Source organism: Cnephaeus nilssonii, assembly GCF_951640355.1.
Source record: "Cnephaeus nilssonii genome assembly, chromosome: 6".
NCBI classification, from domain to species: Eukaryota; Metazoa; Chordata; class Mammalia; order Chiroptera; family Vespertilionidae; genus Cnephaeus; species Cnephaeus nilssonii.
Window position 1 is genome coordinate 96339515 of NC_137077.1, and position 24161 is coordinate 96363675.

General features: G+C 42.0%; 1 protein-coding gene across 2 annotated transcripts in view; it reads right to left on the bottom strand.

Moving 5' to 3' along the window:
* Positions 1-24161, bottom strand: part of FLT3 (fms related receptor tyrosine kinase 3) — a 79016-nt gene that overhangs the window by 50912 nt on the left and 3943 nt on the right. Inside the window, exons 2-3 of one of the 2 annotated variants that reach the window (XM_079775792.1) lie at positions 6981-7084; positions 390-592 (exon numbers count right to left, since the gene is read on the bottom strand). In XM_079775792.1, the coding sequence (XP_079631918.1) occupies positions 390-592; positions 6981-7084 (307 nt within the window). Of the gene's footprint in view, positions 1-376; positions 593-6980; positions 7085-24161 lie in introns of those variants that run through there. The other variant, XM_079775793.1, reaches the window with a different exon arrangement.

The window sequence follows — 24161 nt, forward strand, 5'->3', positions numbered from 1 at the left end:
TTTATCTATTTATAATTTTTGAAATTAATAGACTTTTTAGAGCAATGTTAGATTTACAGAAAAACTGAGCAGAAAGTAAAAAGAAATTCTACATACATCCTTCCTCCCAACCCGTTTGCTACAACTGATGAACCAATATTTATATTAACTAAAGTTTATAGCTTACATTAGGCTTCACTTTTTGTGTTGTACATCCTATGAGTTTTGACAAATATATAATGTCATGTATCTATGCCCTAAGTAGATGTGTAGTTCATTATTTCACTGGAGATAAGAGTTACAATGGACATGTACAGAAATTTGAAAATAAACTCTAAATGAAGCAAAATGTATCTTTACAGCAGCAAAAAGTATTCCTCCCAATAGCCTTACCCACCTCCCTCCCTGACCTGTTTTGTAAATCAAAGTGTGGCTGGCAATTCAGGGCGCTGTGCTTAAAGACCCAGAGACAGGAAATGTTCCCCGGGGTTGTGAGCAGCACTTGCAGTGTGATGGACGCAGATGCATCTACTTCGACCCTGGCCGCCTCGTAGACTGCCTCTGCACCCTCAGGCCTTAAGGCACAGCCAAGGTCTTCTGGGGATTCTGATGCCTGTGAGACATACAAAACAACGTCAACTTACTACAAGTGTGTATTTAATGCCGCCTCTTAGTTGAAACATTTTCCAAATACATACATATTAATGTACTGCACCCATTGAGAACGTATCACTGACTGAAAAATTGCATTAATTATAATTCTCTTTCAAAAAGGTAGATAACTTTAGACTGCATTTCTAAAATGTTTTACAGGCTGTTATGGGTTGAACTGTGCCATCCCCGACCCCCGAATTCATATGTTGAAGTCCTAACCCCCGGTACCTCCGAAGTGACTTTATTTTTCAATAGTCTTTACAGAAGAAATCAAGTTAAAATGAGGCCATTAGGTGGTCTCTAATCCAATATGATTGGTATCCTTCTAAAAAGAGGAAATTTGGAGAAGACATACATACAGGGAGAATGCCATGTTAACAGGAAGAGGGTTACCTATAGGCCAGGGAGAGAGGCCTGGAACAGTTCCTTCCCTCACAGCCTCAGAAAGAACCAACCCCGCTGACATCTAGATTTCAGACTTCTAGCCTCCAGAACTACGAAACAATAAATTCCTGTTGTTTAAGTCACCCAGCCTATGATACTTAGTTATGACAGCTCTAGCAAATTAATATACAGACAATAATCACAAAACTTGTAATACATAGGTAAATGCTTTTGTGATTCTTGGTATGCAGATACAAATCTACATAGTAAATTGGTATTTGTGTTAGAGGGAATTTAAAAACCAAAATATTTTCTGGGCAGATATTCCCCATAGGTTCAATGCCACCACCACATACCTGGCCTGCTTCAAAAAATGGAGATATATTGAGAGGAGGGTGTGGTAGCAAATTCTAATGCGAGAACCTTCACCTCCTACCCCCTAACATGTAGTATATAGTTAGTGCACACACGTGTGTGCAAACACACACACAAACACAAAAGCTTCTTTAGGTGAGAAGCAAGGTAGCTCTTCTGTTATTGACCATAAGTCATATTTTTGATTTTATTTGTTCACTTATTCAGTTAGTATCAGATAAGTTTACTTAATCAGTATCTGATAAGTGCTAGACCATCTGCTAGACACTATGAATCTAAAAAGAAAAGATACTCATCTTATCCTTAAAGTTTTGAGTCTAGTATTAAGAAGTAAGTAAAACTGAAATAAAATGTGACCCATAAAAAGGCACCAGTTACTTTGACAGGCAAATATAAGTACTCTGGAATCAGAGGAGGGACAAGCGACTTCCAAGCTGGGGTGCTGGGCATGCCTCACTGAGTCCAGCAGTGGAGCTGGATCTTAAAAGATGGGCATAGGCCTGGCCGGTGTGGCTCACTGGTTGAGTGTCAACCTATGAACCAGGAGGTCACAGTTCAATTACCAGTCAGGGCACATGCCTGGGTTGCAGGCTCCATGACCAGTGTGGGATGTGCAGGAGGCAGCCAATCAAAAATTCTCTCTCATCATTGGTGTTCCTATCTCTTGCTCCCTCTCCCTTCCTCTCTGAAATCAATAAAAATATATTTTTTTAAAATATCCTCAGGTGAGGATTAACAACAACATATATATATATATATATATATATATATATATATATATCACTCACACACACACACACACACACACACACACACACACTGAGTGGCCAGATTATTATGATCTCTGAATGCATAATAATCTGGCCACTCAGTATATATATATTGAGAGGAGACCCATGCACCGGCCCCTCTAATTAGGGGCCGGTGCATGAATTCGTGCATGGGTGGGGTCCAGCCAGCCTGGCCAGGGGGAAGGGACATGGGCAGTTGGCCGGCCTGCCTGCTGGTCAAACTCCTGGTCGAGGGGACAATTTGCATATTAGCCTTTTATTATATAGGATATACACTGAGTGGCCAGATTATTATGTGTTCAGCGATCATAATAATCTGGCCACTCAGTGTGTATGTGTATAAATATAAATATAAATATAAATATAAATATAAATATAAATACACACACACACACACACACACACACACACACACACACACACAGTGAGTGGCCAGATTATTATGATCTATATATATTCATGTATAAAAGAAGGGAATATAAGAAAATATAGCCGAAACTGGTTTGGCTCAGGGGATAGAGCGTCGGCCTGCGGACTCAAGGGTCCCAGGTTCGATTCCGGTCAAGGGCATGTACCTTGGTTGCGGGCACATCCCCAGTGGGGGGTGTGCAAGAGGCAGCTGATCGATATTTCTCTCTCATCGATGTTTCTAACTCTCTATCCCTCTCTCTTCCTCTCTGTAAAAAAATCAATAAAATATATTTTTTTAAAAAGAAAAAGAAAAAAGAAAATATAGCCCTGGCCGGTTTGGCTCAGTGGATAGAGCATTGGCCCACAGACTAAAGGGTCCCAGGTTCAATTCTGGTCAAGGACATGCACCTCAGTTGCAGGCTTGATCCCCAGCCCTGGTCAGGGTGTGTGCAGGCAGCAACCAGTCAATGTGTCTCTCTCACATTGATGTTTCTCTCTCTGTCTCTCCCCTCCCTTCCACTCTCTCTAAAAATCAATGGAAAAATATCCTTGGGTGAGGATTAACAATAACAAAAAAAGAAAATGCACATGTATCTGCTCATTTGTACATAAGAAATACAGGAATAGTGTCCAAAATCTAAAGGCATTGGTTAAGTACAGGAGGTAAGTAGGAAAAGGATGGAAACTTGGTAATAGAAATGAGAAGGAAGTGATACCTCTTGCATACTTTTAAAAAAAAATTATTGATTGATTTTAGAGAGAGAGGAAGGGGGAGAGAGAGAGAGGGAAAAAGAGAGAGAGAGAGAGAAACATTGATTTGTTGTTCCCATGCATTCATTTGTTGTTTCTTGTATGTACCCTAACTGGGGATTGAACCCACATCCTTGGTGTATTGGGACGATGCTCTAACCAACCAAGCTACCTAGCCAGGACTGAGTATACCTTTTTATATTGCTTTGGCTTTTAGGACCATATCATGCTTCATATACTAAAAAAATAATAATAATTAAAACCAACTGGGATATGGGAGGAACTCAAAATGGAACGCAAACCAAATGAACTTAATGTCTAACAAATAACATAACCATAGTGAAGGTGGTTAAAAAGTAAAGGACTCAGAGAAATAATACTTTGGATACAATAAGGTCAAAAAAATAATTATAACACAACAACAGCATTCTTCTTATTTGTCCTGTTTCTCACTGGGATGTGGGCTAACAATTCTGAAACCACTATGCTAGAATGGAATATATAAGTAAATTGTTATAGATAATGAGAGCCAGGTTTCCTACTGTCAGAGAGAGAAATACTAATAAGAAAATAGGGAAAGTTAGAATAAAACCTTTGGTGCCAAATTAAAATCAGAGTTATCATATTGAACTTACTGTAATGGATGGAGATGATAGATAGATAGATAGATAGATAGATAGATAGATAGATAGGTAGATAGATAGATAGATAGATAGATAGATAGATAGATAGACAGACAGACAGATGAAGACAGATGCAGAGATGATAGAGAGCAATATAGTGTGTGTGTGTGTGTGTGTGTGTGTGTGTGTGTGTGTGTGTGTGTGTTGGGGGGGGTTAATACACATACATACATTTCCTAGCTTTGCCTGCTGAGAGGGCCTAGAAGCAATGACATCCAGGAGCAATGAGCACATCCAGCTCTCAGATCTTGGTTTCTAAATACTGTTCTCCAAGAAACCAGTGCTCTTTGGAGAAGTGATTAATTCCAGGGCTGAGGTGAGAAAAATACAAGAAGAGCCTGAACTACGTTATAATGCCAAGAAGTAAGTGTTTGAAAAAAGACAGGGACACGTTGAAGGGACACAGGAGCCAATCTGAAGTAGCTCCCAATGCTGAACCATTTGCACAACAAAATAAAAGTGATAGTTCTGGGTTATAACCCACAGAATCAAATAAATGTCTTTGAGGCCATACTGATAAATAACTGAATAAATAAATAAAACAGAGAGAAGGGACAGCTCTTCCTCACAGAAGAATGCCAATTAATAAATGTAGAGGGAGTGAGGGAAAAGGAACAATCACCATTAGGCAAACATCACAGTAATAACTGTTGTAGACAAAGTCCACTAATGGAAGCTAAAACCAGCAGGTGAGAATTGGAAGAGAAAAGGGATATTTGCATCTCCCCCCAAATATTTGTTAATTACAAAGGAAAAATAGTAACTTGCAGTGGAGAACCCAGCACACAGCAACTTCATCTTCAAACAGAAATGAAGAATGATGAAAATATTCTGATTTTAAACAACAATTAAGTAGACTGTGGGCACAGTAAAACCATCTTAATTTGGGTCCAGGATATACAGATAATATAGCTAAGGGCTGTAGAAGATTATTTATTAGGTTTTCATGGACAAATTTTCCTACTAATGAATGCATGGTTATTCAAAACACCCCTGGGTATAAAATTTCCAGAGAGATATTTCATCTGAAAACTGTGAACTGTGGAAGAAATTTTAAAAATCTTTTTCAAAACCCTTTTTAGCCTGGCCAGTGTGGCTCAGTTTTGAGCATCAACCTATGAACCAGGAGGTCATGGTTTGATTCCTGGTCAGGGCACAAGCCCAGGTTGCAGGCTCAATCCCCAGTGTGGGGTGTGCAGGAGGCAGCCAATCAATGATTCTCTCTCATCATTGATGTTTCTATCTCTCTCTCACTCTGAAATCAATAAAAATATATATTTTTAAAAACTTAAAAAAAAGGCCACAGACACCCTGATAATCCACTTCACATTGAAGTGTGAAAATACCCAAACACAGCAGCTTCAACTTCAAGGAGATGAACATGCATGATGAGGAATGCTCACTTTTGCCACAATTAGAAGTCCTATGGTTATTTGTTTAATGCTGTTTAAGAACTACTGGATCTTAATATAATCCTGAATATTGATTAAAAATATAATTTATACTACTTGAAAAAATAATGATGCAGGACTTAATACTAGGAACCAAAACTAATCATCAATTTTTTAAAGATTGTGTTTTATAAGAAAACACTTAAATGTGTGCAATTATTTTCTTATGTTGAAAAGACACTAAGCCCTGGCTGGGTAGCTCAGTTGGTTGGAGCATTGTCCCAATACGCCAAGGTTGTGGGTTCGATCCCTGGTCAGGTCACATACAAGAATAATATTTAGTTTTTCATCTGCACTTAAATACTATGTTTGCAAATACATATTAATAAGCCAATGTGTAATTATACCAATAGTGATTAACAAATTCAAACCAAACATGCTTCTGGCATTAAAAAATCATGCATTAAATTAGGTGTTATCATTCAGGTAGAATGTTGTCATTAAAACTTATTTCATACTGATTTTAAGATTTGAGAATATTCCTAATATCTTTATTTGTGGGGACACATGGGTTATCATGTCATGTGTTTATGTGTTATACCTATGCAAAAGAAAATAGTGACTATATATTTGTATAAATCCTTAAATGAAAATGTCCATGAAGTTGGCTAATTTAGGTTTACTCTTCATTGTACACAGGCTTCCAATATTCTCAGTTCACTATTGTTTAAGCTTCCTTTATTTATGTAAATACCCAGGCTATATCAGATGCACAGCAAGAAGGAGAAGAGTAATGAAAATCAAGGTTGGAACCTGAAGGAGTCAGAGCCAGATTATGGAGCAGTTTGCATGTCAGTTTAACTAAGGTCAGTGAAGGTCTCAAGGCCGGCAGTAAAGGCTTGGAGCTGTGCTTCCAGAAGAACAGTCTGACAGCCCATGTGAGCTGAGCTGCAGAAGGAAGAAGCTACACAAGATATTATTGTTGGTTTTGATGGAGTTAATGAGGGCTTGAATTAGGGAAGTGACAGTGAGACTAGAGAATCTGAGGTGATTATATGAGAACTAGTCAAGAAAGGAAATTGATGAGACTTGGTACTGAGCACATGTGAAGGTTAAAAGAGAGTAAGTACTCCAAAATGACACTGAGCTTTCAAGCCTGGGAACAAGACAGGGCCATAAACAGAAATCAATTAATACAAGAATGGGAACAGGTTTGAGGAAATAGAAGTGGAATTAATTATGGATATAAATATTAATGAGAAAATGGACAACATCTATCTATATCCAGGAGGTAGTTAGAAATTGGGGACTCGGGCTTGAGAGAGAAGTCTGGATGCTCTCTAAGAAGAAAGTGAGATGCCCTTACTTCTTCCTTGAAACTAAACTCAAAGAGAACATGACTTTTAATGGAGTGGAGTGTCGGGTAGCAATGAGTACAGATGCTCATATGTACCAGATATGAGTACATAATATACTTAAAAACATAAAAAGAAAAGCCCATATAGCCATGGTAGGTCTCAACAGAAAATATAGCTAAACTTATACTATTAATATTACTTTACCGTGGGATATGATGAATCATTGTTCTTATGACTGATTAAAACACACTTGATCACAGGCAAATCTTGATTTGTAATAGTCTCAAATATCATTGCTGAAAAAACAACTGTAAAACAAAATAAAAACAGTGATATTGATACATGTACATCTTTAAAAGAAAACACATATTCATCTTGCAAAAAAACCAATGTCATCATGGAAAAGTGGCCAGCAGGAAATATAACTTCATAAAGGGTGAGTCTTACTAGAAATCAGGAGCAGTGATACTTAGAGCAGTGCTGTTCACCAGAATGCTCTGCAGTGATGGAGATATTCTTCCCCTGTGCTGTTCCATATGGTAGTCATTAGCTACATGTAACTATTAAGCATTTGAAATGAAGCTAGTGCAACTACAGAGGTGATTATTGGTATACAAGCCATTTCTTCTTCTATATCGATGGTTGTAGAATCTTCTCTTGGTGCATTAAAACTTTCAAAATTATGTGATTTTTTGATCATCTATTTCCATCCATGGTGTTAGATACTCAGTGGGCCTTTTCAATCTAGAAATTCATTGTCTTCTCTGGAGGAGTTTTCTTGAATTATTTCTTTGATTCCTTCTCTCTCTCTCTCTTTCACATTCTATTCTCCTGTTATTGAGATGTTTTTCCCAAATAAGTGATGATCCTTGCTAGTTTGCTCATATATAAAATGAAGCACAAAATGATCATGTAAGCTCTGTGCACATGGTTTGACCTGCTGCCTGATCTCCTCTGTATAGTTATCTTTAGGTTTTCTCATGGACTGGTCAGATTCTCCAGAGAGACTTTTCTCTCGCTTGTCTGCTGCCCATATTGTGGGAGTGAAGCTGGTGCCCATATTAGGGGTCCTGAAGTGGAAATCAGGTTGCTTCTCAGCTTTCTCCACCTCACCTTATGATTCAGCTTTCTTCACATGCTTTAAAGCTCTCAAAAGTTTATTTCCTGCTTCCCCATTATCTTTGTCCTTATACTTTATGTCTTAATTTTGTTTACTGTCATTTAATGGACAGGAGGTAAATGTATGTGTTCAGCCACCTTCGTGCCTTGTAATCTGCTTTAAAATGTCAGTATTGCAGCTATGGGAAGTACATATTAAGACACATTCACTGGTTTATTTTATTCTGTCTTTATTATTTCACTAAAGACCTGTGCACAAAATTCATGCACTTTGGGGGGGGGGGGTCCCCTCAGCCTGGCCTGCACCTTCTCACAGTCCGGGACCCCTCGAGGGATGTATGCCTGGCTGCTTAGGGCCCGATCCCTGTGGGGCCCTAAGCAGGCAGGCAGACATCCCCCTCGCAGTCTGGGGCTCTCGCAATCCAGAACCCCTCGCTTCTTACTGCCTGCCTGCAGCGAAAGTGGGAGAGGCTCCCGCCACCGCCGCTGTACTTGCCAGCCGTGAGCCCAGCTTCTGACTGAGCAGTGCTCCCCCTGTGGGAGCGCATTGACCATCAGGGGGCAGCTCCTGCATTGAGCGTCTGCCCCCTGGTGGTCAGTGAGCATCATAGCAACTGGTCATCCTGCAGTGTGGTCAATTTACATATTACGGTTTTATTATATAGGATTATTTGCTAAAGAACTCACATTATACAATACTAGTAGAACTAGAAGTGAAAATTCACTGTAAATCCTTATATTCTAACAAATAAACAATTTTCATTTCTCTAGAACTTTTGCCATCCTATCTTATAGAAGAGTAATATGCAAATTAACCATCACTCCGCAACAAAAATGGCGGCGCCCATGGCCACAAGATGGCTGCGCCCAGTCCTCTCATCCCCGCCGGAGTCCCCCAGTCTTCCCAGCCTTGGCAGCGCAGGTCGGCCAGCTCAGAGGCTACCGCGCCCTATACCACGATCCCCAACAAGCGGCGGCAGCCTGGGGTGTCCGACTGGGAGGCGCCCGCACCCCAACACCGTGATCCCCACCCAGCGGCGACAGCCTGGGCTGGGGTCTCAGCCTGCGAGAGGCACGCACCCCAGGGCACGATCCCCCTCCCAGCGGCCACAGCCTGGGCTAAGTCTAAGCCTGTGAGGGGCGGGCACCCCCATGGCACGAGCCCCCTCCCAGTGGCGGCAGCCTGTGGTCTCAACCACTGAGTCACACCAGCCAAGCAGATATGGAGAAGTCTTAAATTTTTGTTGTTGTTGTTACATGTATTTTATTGATTTCTTACAGAGAGGAAGGGGAAGGGATAGAGAGCTAGAAACATCTATGAGAGAGAAACATTGATCAGCTGCCTCCTGCACACTCCCCACTGGGTATGTACTCCTAACCAAGGTATATGCCATTGACCAGAATCGAACCTGGGACCCTTGAGTCTGCAGGCCGATGCTCCATCCACTGAGCCAAACCAGTTAGGGCTGTCCAATATGTTAAAGAACAAACCCTATCTAATAAAGAGGGAATATGCAGGGTAGGGCATTTGGGGGTGACCGGGTTGTCAGGGGAGGGCAGTTGGGGATGATCGGGCTGGCAGGGGAGCAGTTAGGCATTGATCAGGCTTGCAGGGGAGTGGTTAGGGGGTGATCAGGTTTGCAGGCAGAAGTGATAAGGGGCAATTAGGCTGGCAGGCAAGCAGTTGAGAGCCAGCAGTTCCAGATTGTGAAAGGGATGTCTGACTGCCTGTTTAAACAGGCAGTGAGACATCCCCCGAGGGATCCCAGATTGGAGAGGGTGCAGGTTGGGCTGAAGGACACCCCCTCCCCCAGTACACGAATTTCGTGCACCGGGCCTCTAGTCTGTGTATATATAGTCTTCAATTAATTGTAGATAGAAATCCTTTTATATACCAATTTGAACACAATATAAGCATTTCTTAGGATGCTACATAGAATTGATTTGCATTCTTTTAGTGGATATAAAATGACCCAGCCATTCTCTTACTTATTACACATTTGACCATTTCCCCCTTGTCTTTTAAAATACTTCATTAAGAGATTCGCAAGATGGCAGCTGGCAGGACAGTGGTGAGGGAGAGGTTATGAGTGAGGGAGGGAGTGAAAGGGGTGTATGTGTGCCTGGGTGAGGGAGGGAGTTAGATTCTGCAGGAGTATCAGGGGCTGGCAGACCAGGCTCTCCTGGATGAGGAGCCCCTTCCACTGCTGCAGGCACTCCCAAGGCTGCGGGCTTGGGCACAGAGCCCACACCATCTTGAAGGGGAGAGCGGCCTCCACTAGGAACCCAGCCTTGCCTCCACCGAGACTGGCCTTCAACACTGCCCGGGACCCTGAAGCCACTCCAGCCAAAGTCATACAGCCTGGCCCACAGACCTGCAGACCCCAGGATGTCCACCTCCAAGAGCTCACGGCTCCCTCAGCAGAAACCACAACGCCCCGCTCCCCGGTGGCCAGCATCTGTACACTGTAGTAGCGCAGCTCCAGCATGCGGGCCCCGTGAGCCCACCTCCCCAGCAGGCGGCTCCTGGGACCCTCTGTGAGCCACCACTGGGCGTGTGCCTCTCCAACCAAAGGCACACAACTCCCTCAAGAGAAACCACAACTCCCCATTCCCTGGTGGCCAGCATCTAGACACTGCAGTGAGCTACCAAGGGCTCGCATACCCAGGCAAGGTCACGCTATTTCAGCCACAGACTCTGAGATTCCCACATCCCCAGACATTGGCTCCTGGACCCCCTCATGATTCACAGAGTGAAATCACCCTGGCCAGAGACCCACTGCCTCATCCGCAGACTACAGGACAGCTGCCTCCTACTGTCACGGACTCCAGGACCTTCACAGTGATTTGCAGAGTGATGCTACCCCAGCAAGAGTCACACAATACTGGCAAGAGTCACACTACCTGAGCCTCAGGCCCTGAGACCACTTTCTCCCAGGCTATGAACTCCAGGATCTCACAGTGATTGCACACCAGTGAGACCTCAGGCAACCCTTTCCACAAGAGCTAAAACCACAAGCACATTCACAACAGCTTGCATGATGAGGCCGGGGATAAGTCACATTGTCAGACAACCAATAACAAGACTTCATCCACAAACGAGAAACTAACATTCAAGACCCAACTACATCAGGAGAACCCAAATAACTCAAGTAGGGGGCTCCACTAGAACACCAAGCTCAGGAGATCTGAGAGACTGCACCACTAGGTCCCCCAAATCACCAACTACATAGGACAACCTCCAAAAGAACCTGGGTAACAAAGCAGTTGGATCTAAGACACAGAAATAATTAAAACATTACAGAAAAAAATGAGGAGACAAAGAAACAATCCCCAAATAAAAGAAAAAGGGGAATCACCAGAAAAGGAATTAAATGAAATGAAGGCAAATAATTTGTCAGAGAAAGAATTCAGAGTAATGGTTATAAGGATGCTCAAACGTCTGGATGACAAATGCATACAACTCAATGAGAATTATAAGGAGCTGAATGAGAATTTCACCAGCATGAAAAGGAATCAAGAGGAAATGAAGAATGACATAGCTTCAATAAAGAACACAATGGAAGGCTTCAACAGTAGATTAGAATAAGCTGAGGACTATTCATCAGTGAATTAGAAGACAAGGTAGAAAAAAACACCCACACAGAGCACTAACTGGGGGAAAAAAAAAAAAAACTTAAAAAGCAGGAGAGCCTAAATAGGAGCTTTGGGACAACACAAAACAAAATAACATCCACATAATAGGGGTTTCAGAAGGAGAGGAAGCTGAGCAAGGAATAGAAAAACTGTTTGAAGAAATAATGACAGAAAACTCCCCTGATTTGGGGAAGAAAAAAGTCACACAATTCCAAGTAGCACACAGAGTCCCAAACAAGATGAACCCGAAAAGACCCACAACAAGACACATCATAATTAAATTGGCAAACAACAATGACAAAGTATATTAAAGGTTGCCAGAGAGAGACAGGAAGTTACATACAAGGGATCTCCCATTAGACTATCAACTGATTTCTCAACAGAAACACATCAGGCCATAAGGGAATGTAATAAAATATACAAAGTGATGCAAAGCAAGGGTCTGAATCCAAGAATACTATGCCCAACAAGGCTATCATTCAAAATTGAAGGTGAAATCAGGAGCTTCACAGACAAAAAAAGGCTAAGGGAGTTTATCACCACCAAGCCAGCATGCAAGAAATGCTAAAGAGACTGCTATAAAAAGAAGAAGTAGAAAGGGAAGAAGGAACACAGACATAAAGAATAAAAATGGCGCCCTAACTGGTTTGGCTCAGTGGATAGAGCGTCGGCCTGCAGACTAAAGGGTCCCGGGTTCGATTCCGGTCAAGGGCATGTGCCTTGGTTGCGGGCACCTCCCCTGTGGGAGGTGTGCAGGAGGCAGCTGATCGATGTTTCTCTCCCATCAATGTTTCTAACTCTCTATACCTCTCCCTTTCTCTCTGTAAAAAATCAATAAAATATATTTTTAAAAAAAGAATAAAAATGGCTACAAACAAGTACCTTTCAATAATAACCTTAATGTAAATAGACTAAGTGCTCCAATCAAAAGACATAGGGTAGCTGAATTGATAAGAAAACATGACCCATACATTTGCTGTCTATAAGAGACTCACCTCAGAACAAAGGATTCACACAGATTGATAGTGAAGGGATGGGAAAAAAATTTTCAGGAAAATGGAAATGAAAAAAATAAGTTGGGTAGCAATACTTATATCTGAAAAAATAGACATTAAAGTGAAAGCCATAACAAGAGATAAGGAAGGTCACTTCATAATACTAAAGGGAGCAGTTCAACAAGAAGATATAACTCTGGTAAACATATATGCACCTAATACAGGAGCACCCAAATACATTTAAAAAAAAAAAACTTCTGGAAAATATCAAGGAAGAGAGCAACAGCAATTCAGTCATAGTAGGGGACCTTAATACCCCATTGACACCACTGGATAAATCCTCTAAACAAAAAATCAACAAAGAAACAGCAATGCTAAATGAATCACTGGATCAGGTGGAATTAATTGACATCTTCAGAACATTTCGTCTCAAAGCAACAGATTATACATTCTTCTCAAATGCACCAGGGAATTTTCAAATATAGACCACATATTGGGACACAGGCAAAATCTCTTCAAATTCAAGAAGATAGAAATCATATCAAGCATCTTCTCAGATCACAATGGCATAAAATTAGAAATCAACTACAAGAAAAACAACGAAAAAAAAATCAAGCACTTGTAGGCTAAATGCATGCTATTAAACAATGATTGGGTTACCAAAGATATCAATGAAGAAATAAAAAGCTTCATGGCAACAAATGACAATGAAAACACAACAATCCAAAATCTATGGGACACAGTGAAAGCAGTCTTGAGAGGGAAGTTCATAGCTCTACAGGCCTACCTCAAAAAAACAAAAACAAAAAAAGGGTAATTAATTATCTAACCCTGTAACTTAAAGAATTAGAAAGAGAGCAACAAGAAAAGCCCAGAGTAATCAGAAGGAAGGAACTCATAAAGATCAGAGCAGAAATAAATGACAGAGAGACAAAAAAAAAAAAAAAAAAAAAAAAAAAAAAAAAAACAATACAAAAGGTAAATAAAACCAAGAGCTGGTTCTTTGAAAGGCTAAACAAAGTTGATGAACCTCTAGCCAGGCTCACCAAGAAACAAAGAGAGAGGACCCAAATAAACAAAATCAGAAATGAAAGAGGTGAAATAACAACCAACCCCACAAACATCCAAAGGATTGTAAAAAAATACTATGAACAACTCTACTCCAACAAACTGGACAACTTATACAAAATGAAAATATTCCTAGAAAAATAAAATCTTCCAAAACTCAATCAGGAAGAATAATAATAAAAAAAACCTGAATAGGCTGATAACTAACTATGAAATTGAAGCAATAATAAAAAAAACTTCCAGCAAACAAAAGCCCTGGACCAGATGGCTTCACAGGGGAGTTTTACCAAACATTCAAAGAAGAACTAAAACCTATCCTCCTCAGACTATTCAAAAAAAATTCAAGAGGAAGGAACACTTCCAAGCTCTTTCTATGAAGCCAGCATTACCCTAATCCCAAAACCAGATAAAGACACTACAAAGAAAGAGAATTGCAGACCATTATCCCTGATGAACATAGATGCTAAAATCCTCAACAAAATTCTAGCAAATCGGATCCAGCATTACATTCGAAAGATCATACACCATGACCAAGTGGGATTTATTCTGGGGATACAAGGCTGGTACAATATCTGCAAATCAATAAACATGATACATCACATAAAGTGAGAGACAAAAATCACATAATCATATCAATTGATGCAGAAAAAGCACTTGACATAATCCAACACCCTTTCTTGATAAAAACTCTCAGCAAAAGGAATAGAAGGATCATACCTCAACATAATAAAAGCCTTATATGACAAACCTATAGTACTTGTCGTTTGTTGATTTGTGATGATAGCCATTCTGACAGATATGAGATGGTATCTCATTGTCGTTTTGATTTGCATCTGTCAGATGATTAGTGACTTTGAGCATGTTTTCATATATCTCTTGGCCTACTGTATGTCCACTTTTGAAAGTGTCTAAGTTTTGTCCATTTTTTTTTATTGGATTGTTTATCTTCCTTTTGTTAAGTTGTATGAGTTCCCAATAAATTTTGGAGATTAGGCCCTTACCAGATATAACATTGGCAAATATGTTCTCCCATGCAGTGGGCTCTCTTGTTTTGTTAATGGTTTCTTTTGCTGTGCAGAAGCTTTTTATTTTTATTTATTTATTTTTATTGTTTGAAGTATTACAAATAGTAGTACATATGTCTCCTTTCCCCCCCCCTTGACCTCCCCCCAGCCCCCAGCATATGCCTTCACCTGCCCCCACCTCCCCAGTGTCTTGTATCCATTGGTTATGTTCAGAAGCTTTTTATTTTGATGTAGTCCCATTTGTTTATTTTCTCCTTGGTTTCCATTGCCCTAGGAGCTGTATTGGTAAAGATATTGATACAACATATATCTGATATTTTGCTGCTTAAGGATTCTTCTAAGATCTTTATGGTTTCCTGTCTTAAGTTTAAGTCCTTTATCCATTTTGAGTTTATTTCTGTGAATGGTGTAAGTTGGGGGTCTAGTTTCTTTTTTTTTTTGCATGTATCTGTCCAATTTCTCCAATACCATTTATTGAAGAGACTGTCTTGGCTCCATTACATGCTCTTGCCTCCTTTGTCAAATATTAATTGAGCATAATGGCTTGGGTCTGTAGTTCATTTTTTCTTTCTTTTTTTTAAAAAAAAATGTATTTTATTGATTTTTTTACAGAGAGGAAGGGAGAGGGATAGAGAGTTAGAAACATTGGTCAGCTGCCTCCTGCACACTCCCTACTGGGTATGTGCCCGCAACCAAGGTACATGCCCTTGACCGGAATCGAACCTGGGATCCTTGAGTCCGTAAGCTGACGCTCTATCCACTGAGCCAAACCGATCAGGGCTAGTTCATTCTTTCAATTGCTGAGTAGTAGTCTATTATGATAGCACCATAACACAATATTTTAATTCATTAACCTGTGGGTGGAATTTGGATTGTTTCTATTTTTGGGCTTTTACAAATAAAGCTGCTTGGTATGGACATATGCTTACATTTTTATTTTTTTTTTTAGTAAATACCAAGGGGTAGAATATGTAAGTTATATGCAAGGTATCTGTAACTTTTTAAGAAAGTACCAAACAGTCCTCCAACGAGGTTGTATGATTTTCTATTTCTCTTGACAACTTCTTAGAATTCCAGTGGTGCCACATCCTCACCAACACTTGGTATTATGAGAATTTTTAATTTTAGCAATTCTAATAGGTGTATTATATCTCCTTGTGGTTTCAATTTGCATTTTTCTACTAATGATGTTAAGTATCCTTTCAGATGCTTACATGACATCCTATGTATCCTTAGGTAGTGTGCCTGTTCACATGTTTTGCCCAAATCAAGTCCTTTTAAATTCTGTTGTTTATTTTCTTTTTATTGAGTTCTTATAGTCCCCCCTCCCAGTTTTATTGAGATATTATCAACATGTAAAACATAATGACTTGATATGTTTATTTGCAACATGGTTACACAATAAGTTTAATTAATATCTATCATTTTACATAATTACATTTTTTTCTTGTGATGAGAACTTTTAAGAACTACTTTTAGCAACTTTCAAATATATAATAGAGTATTCATAATTATAGTCAGCATGTTGTACATCACATTGTGAGTTTTACCTGGTGTAAGGCATTTTTGTATTGTTAAATAGTCTTGAACCTTTTTTTCTGAGATTCAGTTAAGTTCATTGTAAACACTTTATTCCTTGCTTTTAAGCTTGGTTAGGTGGGACCAGAGCAATATGTAGAGCTAATGTTTTCCCACTAGCAGGCTTTATCAAAGTTAATAATTTATGCTCTTCAAAAAATACTACTTAAAAATTGAAAAGACAACCCACAGATTGGAAGAAAATATTTTCAAAACACATATCTGATAAAGGACTTGCCTGCAGAAAATACAAAGAACACTTAAAACCTATTAATAAGAAAACAAACATCCTGATTTTAAAAAATGGGCAAAAGATTTTAGGAGTACTTGACCAAACAAAATATAGGCTGGCAATTAAGCTCCCAAAAAAATGATCAGCCCTAGCTGGTTTATCTCAGTGGATAGAGTGTCAGCCTGCGGTCTGAAGGGTCCCGGGTTCGATTCCGGTCAAGGGCATGTACCTTGATTGCGGGCACATCCCCAGTAGGGTTGTGTGCAGGAGGCAGCTGATTGATGTTTCTCTCTCATTGATGTTTCTAACTCTCTATCCCTCTCCCTTCCTCTCTGTAAAAAATCAATAAAATATATTTTTAAAAAAAATAAAAATAGCCGAAACCGGTTTGGCTCAGTGGATAGAGCGTCGGCCTGCGGACTGAAGGGTCCCAGGTTCGATTCCGGTCAAGGGCATGTACCTTGGTTGCGGGCACATCCCCGGTGGGGGGTGTGCAGGAGGCAGCTGATCGATGTTTCTCTCTCATCGATGTTTCTAACTCTCTATCCCTCTCCCTTCCTCTCTGTAAAAAATCAATAAAATATATTTAAAAAAATAAAAATAAAAATAAATGATCAGCCCTCTGGTCTGGCTCAGCAAATAGAGCGTCGGACTGCAGACTGAAGGGTCACAGGTTCGATTCTGGTCAAGGGCACATGCCCAGTTGCGGGCTCAATCCCCATTAGGGGGTGTGCAGGAGGCAGCCGATCAATGATTTTCTCTCATCATTGATGTTTCTATCTTTCTCTCCCTCTCCTTTCCTCTCTGAAATCAATATCCTATCTAATAATAGACAAATATGCAAATTGGCCATACCTCCGACACACCCACAAGCCACGCCCACCATCCAATCAGAGCGAGTATGCAAATTAACCCAAACCAAGATGGCTACAGCCACAGAGAGCAAGGTTTCCTAGGTAACAGAGGAAGCCAAGCTTTCCGCCTGCCCTTGCCAGGCCTAAGCCTCCACTCAAGCTACAAAGTTTCAATTATAGAAGGTAAACAAATTCAAACAAATGGCAGCAGAATGGAGCTTGAGAGAGCAGGCCAGGGTTGCCGCCGGCAACTGGGGAAGCAAAGCTTTCCACACACCCTGGCTGGGCCCACCCGCTTAAGGCAACAAAGTTTCAATTATAACCCCAACACAAATGGCTGCCGGCCTCGGAGGGAGCCCCAGGCTTGGCTCCGCTCCAGGCTACAAAGTTTCAATTGTAGAAGGAAAATAAATTCCAGATACCAGGGCCTCCGCTTGGGTCGCCAGGGGGCATGGCCGGCCTGCAAACCACCACAGGCCCCTCGCTCAGGCCACCCCACACCCCAAGGGAACCTCCACCCTGATCTGGGACACTACTTCAGGGCAAACCAGCTGGCCCCCACCCGTGCACCAGGCCTCTATCCTATCTAATAAAAGCATAATATACAGATTGACCATCACTCCAACACACAAGATCAAGATAGCTGCCCCCATGTGGTTAAAGATCCTGCCCCCATGTGGACACAAGATGGCCACCACAAGATGGCCAGCAGGAGAAGGCAGTTGGGAGGCACCCAGCCTGCAAGGGAGGGCAGTTGAGAGGGACCAAGCCTGCAAGGGAAGGCAGTTGGAGGTGATCAACCCTGCAGGAGAGGGCAGTTAGGGGTGACCAGGCTGGCAGAGGAGGGAAGTTGGGGGCAAACAGGCTGGCAGCAGAATGGTTAGGGGGTGATCAGGCTGTCAGGCAGAAGTGGTTAGGGGCAATCAGGAAGGCAGGCAGGCAAGCAGTTGGGAGCGAGCAGTCCTGGATTGTGAGAGGGATGTCCGACTGCCCGTTTAGGCCCAATCCCACCGGGATTGGGCCTAAACGGGCAGTCGGACATCCCTCAAGGGGTCCCATATTGGAGAGGGTACAGGCTGGGCTGAGGGACAACCCCCCTCCGTGCACGAATTTCATGCACCGGGCCTCTAGTATGTATATATTGATCTATATCTATCCATCTATCTATCTAAAGATGATCAACATCACTCGTCATTGTGAAAATGCAAATTAAAACCACAATGAGCCCTAGCTGATTTGGCTCAGTGGATAGAGTGTAGGCCCATGGACCGTAAGGGTCCTGGGTTTGATTCCTGTCAAGAGCATGTACCTTGGTTGCAGGCTCCTCCCTAGCCCCATGGAGACAACCAGTCCATGTGTCTCTCACCTTCATGTTTCTTTTTCTCTGTCTCTCCCCCTCCCTTCTACTCTCTCTAAAAATCAATGTGAAAAAGAAACAAGCCACAATGACATATTGCTACCTTCCTTTTAGAATTGTTAAAAAACAAAACCAGCCCTGCCCGGGTAGCCTAGTTGGTTAGAGCATCGTCCCAATATGTCAAGGTTGTGGGTTCAATCCCCTGTCAGGGAACATATAAGAATCAACCAATGAATGCATAAATAAGTGGAACAACAAATCTCTCCGTTTCCCTCTCCCACTTTCTCTAAAATAAATAATTTTTTTAAAAAAAACTGACCTTACCAAGTGCTCACAATGATGCAGAGCAACTGCAACTCTACATTGGTGAAAAATGGTAAAATCACTTTGAAAAACTGGCAGTTTCACATAAAGTTGAATACTGTTAACATCTGACCCAGCAATACAATACTATTCCTGGATATTTACCCCCCCCAAAAAAAATTAAAGCCCACCCCTGAACCAATATTAAAATATTTATAGCTGCTTTATTCAATTGCTAGAAACTAGGAGCAAACAAATGAACATCAGCTGGTTAATGGATAAATATCCATACAATCAAATACTACTCAGTGATAGAAAGGAAAAATACGTTGATACACATAAAATATACTGAAAGATATAATAACATGGATAAATCTCAAATAATTGTGCTATGTAAAAGAAACATATTCAAAAGGCTACATATTTAAAATTTCACTTATAGACATTCTGGAAAAAGAAAAGTGTTGGGGACAGAAAAAAAGATTACTGGCTGTCCGGGGTTGGGGGTGAGCATTGGAGTTGACTAGAAAGGGCATAAGGGAGGTTTAGGGGAGAATGGAAATGTTCTGTACCTTGTCGGAAGTGGATGTGTTCGTTAAACACATGTAACCATACACTTGCTATGCGAGACTTGCTATGTGAAAGTTGTACCTCAACAAACCTGCCTTTTAAAAAAGCCAAATGAAGAATTTGCCACCATTGATAGTAAGGTTCTTTCCAAGAATTTATTCCCAAACCCTAATGACACTTCCCAGAGTCCAGTTCTAAATCCATTCTGAACAAGACGACAACTGTGGAACTGGAAAAGGACTTCCTAAATGATAGATCCTCCCTTCCCCCAACTGATGGACGGGGCATGAGGTAAACTCCACCTGCAGCCGGACATTCCTGAACACCTTATATGGACTGTACATTGAACCACCAATCAGCACCTGCCATATACCCTAAGCCCCCAATTTCTAAATCCCTAGGCCCCTAACCATGTACCTTACATGAAACCACCAATCAGCGTGGGCTGAGTACCCTAAGCCCCGTCCCCTCCTTCCTCCCCTTAAAAGGCGCTCTCACCCCCGGCCCGGCCCTTTTCCCTTCTGGAAGACGGCCCCGCAGGGTGATCTCCAATAAAGCCTATATCCTGGTATCCCACGGTCTCCGGCCCTCTATTTAATCTTTTACTAAGTCCTGTTCCTTTGAAGGGACAGGAATGAGGTTGGAGAAAAATATTTGGCATGAACTTAAAATAAAATTTCAGGTAAAAGTAAAATCTACTCCACTGAAAAGTGATGGATTTAGACATTAGGAAACAAATCACAGAATGTCACAGCTCCTCGTTGACAAACCCTCCCAGCCAAGTCTTCCCTGAGGCAAAAATAACTGCAGAAGATGTGAAGACCTGAGTCTCAAGTCCTTCCGCTGAGGGTTATCGGTTTTGATAACGTGGAATTTCAGCAAGTCATTTAACTTCTTTGGGACCCATTTTCCTCATCTGGTAAAAGAGAGCAGTTACATGGGTTTGGTACCTTGGGTCTTAGTCCTGATTCCTGGCACAAAGCTCCAGAAACCCTTGGAACTTCCAGAGTGATAGGAGTATCTTTTGTTATTCATAAGAGGCTCCTTTTTAACACAATGGAGTTTATGCTAATGAAATGACATAGGGAGGGGCCCCTAGAAAGCCTTAAGCTGGGACTGGTCACCAGAAAGACCAGGTGATTAGAAAGTGGGAGCTTTCAGCCCCAACCACTGACCACAGGAAAGGAGCAGGGAGCTGCAGATTAAGCTCTATAAAAATTCTTCAACTGCAAGGTGTGATGAGTTTCTGGGTTGGTGAACATGTAGAGGTGCTGGGAGAGTGGCTGCCTGGAGGGCACGGAGACTCCACACTCATCCTACATACCTCGCCTTATGCAGCTCTTCCGTTCCTGAGTTATGTCCTTTTATAATAAACTGCTATTTTAGTAAATAAAATGTTTCCCTGAGTTCTGTGAGCTGCTCTAGCAAATTAATCGAATCTTAGGAGTAGGTCAAGGGAACCTCTGGTTATAGCCTGTCGTGATGTGGTAAGCAGTTAGACAGACCTGAGCAGAGCAAGGCTGATGAGCCAGGTGCAGAAGGTCACCTTTCTGCCCTGGGTGCCTAGCAAAGGACAATTATAGGGTGGGACTTCATCCCCAGGATGACCTTTCCTCCCCTTGCGTAGGGCTGGTCATGTGGTATGGGCGCCCTGACCTCCCCTCCCTAGAGATGACATCTAGGTCTCGGTGGTATTTCAGCTCCAGGCACCAAAAGCAGCAAAACCAGACAAGTGGCCCCACTAGCTGATCTAGGATCAGCTGCATTGAATAATGACCCCCTGCCCTGGCACTGGCCAATCCATCAGCGGAGACCACAACCCTGAAAGGACACACCTGGAAAGCTGCTGACTGTTCTATTGAGATCTTTCCCTGGGACCTCCCCTAAAATCTCCACCCTTAAAACCTTTAGGACCCAGGACCTGCTCGCTCTCCCTCCTGGGAGCATGAGGTCCTCCTCCCCCTGCCCCAGGCGCATTCCCATTCCCTTCCTCACTCCCAAGCTCCGAGGGCCCTCCCTTTGACTCTGACTTGTTTTCTAAGCCCATTTTTCCACAAATCACTTTTTCTACCCTAAGATTTTCTAAATAAATGTTTTCTTATCGTTAGAGTTCTGACTCGGAATTCTTTCCTAGCCAGAACTCAAGTACCGAGGTTGCTGAACCCAGGTCCGGTCTGACCCCACCTGGTGCCTTCCGACCGCCTGCAACAGTCATGGCCCAGGCGACGCCTGGACTTGTGATTGGCATCCGAAGTGGAGGGGGAGGGGCGTCCCTGAATCCTTAACCTATGGCAGTGGTCGGCAAACTGCGGCTCGCGAGCCACATGCGGCTCTTTGGCCCCTCGAGTGTGGCTCTTCCACAAAATACCACGTGCGGGCGCACACGTACAGTGCGATTGAAACTTCGTGGCCCATGCTCAGAAGTCAGTTTTCGGCTCTCAAAAGAAATTTCAATCGTTGTACTGTTGATATTTGGCTCTGTTGACTAATGAGTTTGCCGACCACTGACCTGTGGGATCTGACACTCTCTCCAGTTGGGTAGTGTCTGACTAGAGTTAAATCACAGAACACTCAGCTGGTGTTACAGGATTGCTGGGTGTGGGGAAATCACCGCCCACATACATTGGTGGCCAGAAGTGTTCAGTGTTAGTAGTGACGTGTGTAGAGAGGAGACACTTGAGTGTTTTGCCTTAGAATTGGGGAAGCCCTAAGGTCTCATTCTCTATATATTCTCATGATGTTAACTACTGTCTACTTGCTCATGAGTTTCTGATTCGGACCTGCAGTGTGTATAATTATGTATCAGTGGCCCTCAGGAACTTGGATTAACCTTGCCTTTTTCCTTCTGAAGCCTCCTCCTTCCTCCATCTTCTCTTCCTCTCAGTCAGTGGCAGCACACCCACTGCCACCAAAGCCAGAAACCATGCCATTTTGACTCTTCTTCACTTTTCATTATCTCCTCCCTCTTCTTCACTTTTCATTATCCAGTCAGTTGCCAAGCCTGGACACTTTAACCTCTTGCTGATTCCCAATTCTATATGCAGCCCTGCCTCACTATTACGTGGCCCCAATTCCGCCCTCATCTTCTCTGGCCTGGATACTACCAACTTCTTGGTCTGCCTGGCATCCAGCCTCCATGCAGATACCAGAACTGTCTTTCTAAAATACATCGGGGAGTGTCACTCCTCTGCTTAAAACCTCTCCACAACCCACAGCAATGGTCCTTATCCTTTCTTGAGTCACAGGCCTTTTTGAAAATCTGATGAAAGCAATTAACTCTCTTTCCAAAAAAATACCAGGTACACACACACACACACACACACACACACACACACACACCCTTTGGGATACAATGGACCCTGAATTCCATCCAGAAACTCTAGGTCTACATGATAAAGGCCAAGTCCCTTATTACATCACTACAATACTTACACATGACACATTGAGCCTCTGGCAACCTGGACTTCTTTAAAACACTAACCACTGAGCGACTTCAGACGATTTCTGTGTTACCAGTTTGTAAATGATAGTTACTCTGTTCGGGAAAACAAGTGTCCCAGCAACCGGAAGGGAATTACCGTTTCTGTCTGTTCCATGTTTCCTTGTTACCGCTGTATCTTTTCTTTGCTGTCCTATCTGCCTGGAATGTCCTTTCCTTCCTTTCCCCTGCCAACTCCTACTTACCTTTCTAGTGCTTCACCACCTCCTCTTGGGAGCCTTGCCTTATTTTCCTAGTCTGGGTCAGAGACGCCACCTCTGTGTGTACATTTAAAATGGCACTGCCACTTTCCTGTTACAGTCCTGACCCTTCCTGCTGACACCCCCGTCAGACTGGGAGTCCTTGGAGGGAAGGAACCAGTCCTATGTGGCACTTAACACAAGTTCTGGACATAGTTGGTGCTCACAAAGTGTCTAAGAAGGGAAGAAGGAAAATCCTGTGATTGTCAATCCTAATGATTTCTCCAGACTTGGTACATTTTTCTTTCTGCAAAGCACCCATCTTAAGAGGAATGCAGCTGTACCTCATAGATATTATCTGATGAAAGACTAAGGCACTGCTTATCTTCTTTTCACAAATGAGGAAATTGAGTGCAGAGAAATCCCCTGCCAGAGGAAAGAGCACGTTTCCATGTTGTTGGTCCTGCCTGCAGCCCTCCAAAAGCAGAATCCCTCACATTGGGAATTTCTGAACTCAAACGGCAAGGCATTTGACAACTGAATTGAGTGGATATCTTATAAGCAAAACACAAAGCTTTTAAAAAATAATAACAATATCCTATTTTAGTGGAGGCTGTAAATAATTTTATGGAGAATTCTTGGCTACCAATTGACATAATGACAGCAATGAAAAAATATTTTTACTGTTTAAGCTAAAAAAAAATAACAATAGTTCCTCTTTTAGGGTCTTATGCAATTCCTCTAGCCACAAAGAACAGTGTGTGTGTGTGTGTACTTTATATTATTTTTAAATTTCCTCCACATGTGTTGGTACCCATAGAACAGAACTGCATGATTCAAATTAATGACCATCAGCAAGTGCAACCAACATTTTCATCCCTTGAGGACCACTAATGACATCGTTATAGAAGGTACCAACCAAAGGTAATGAAATCACCTGTGTGTAAAGCTCACAGACCCCAAAAAGCCA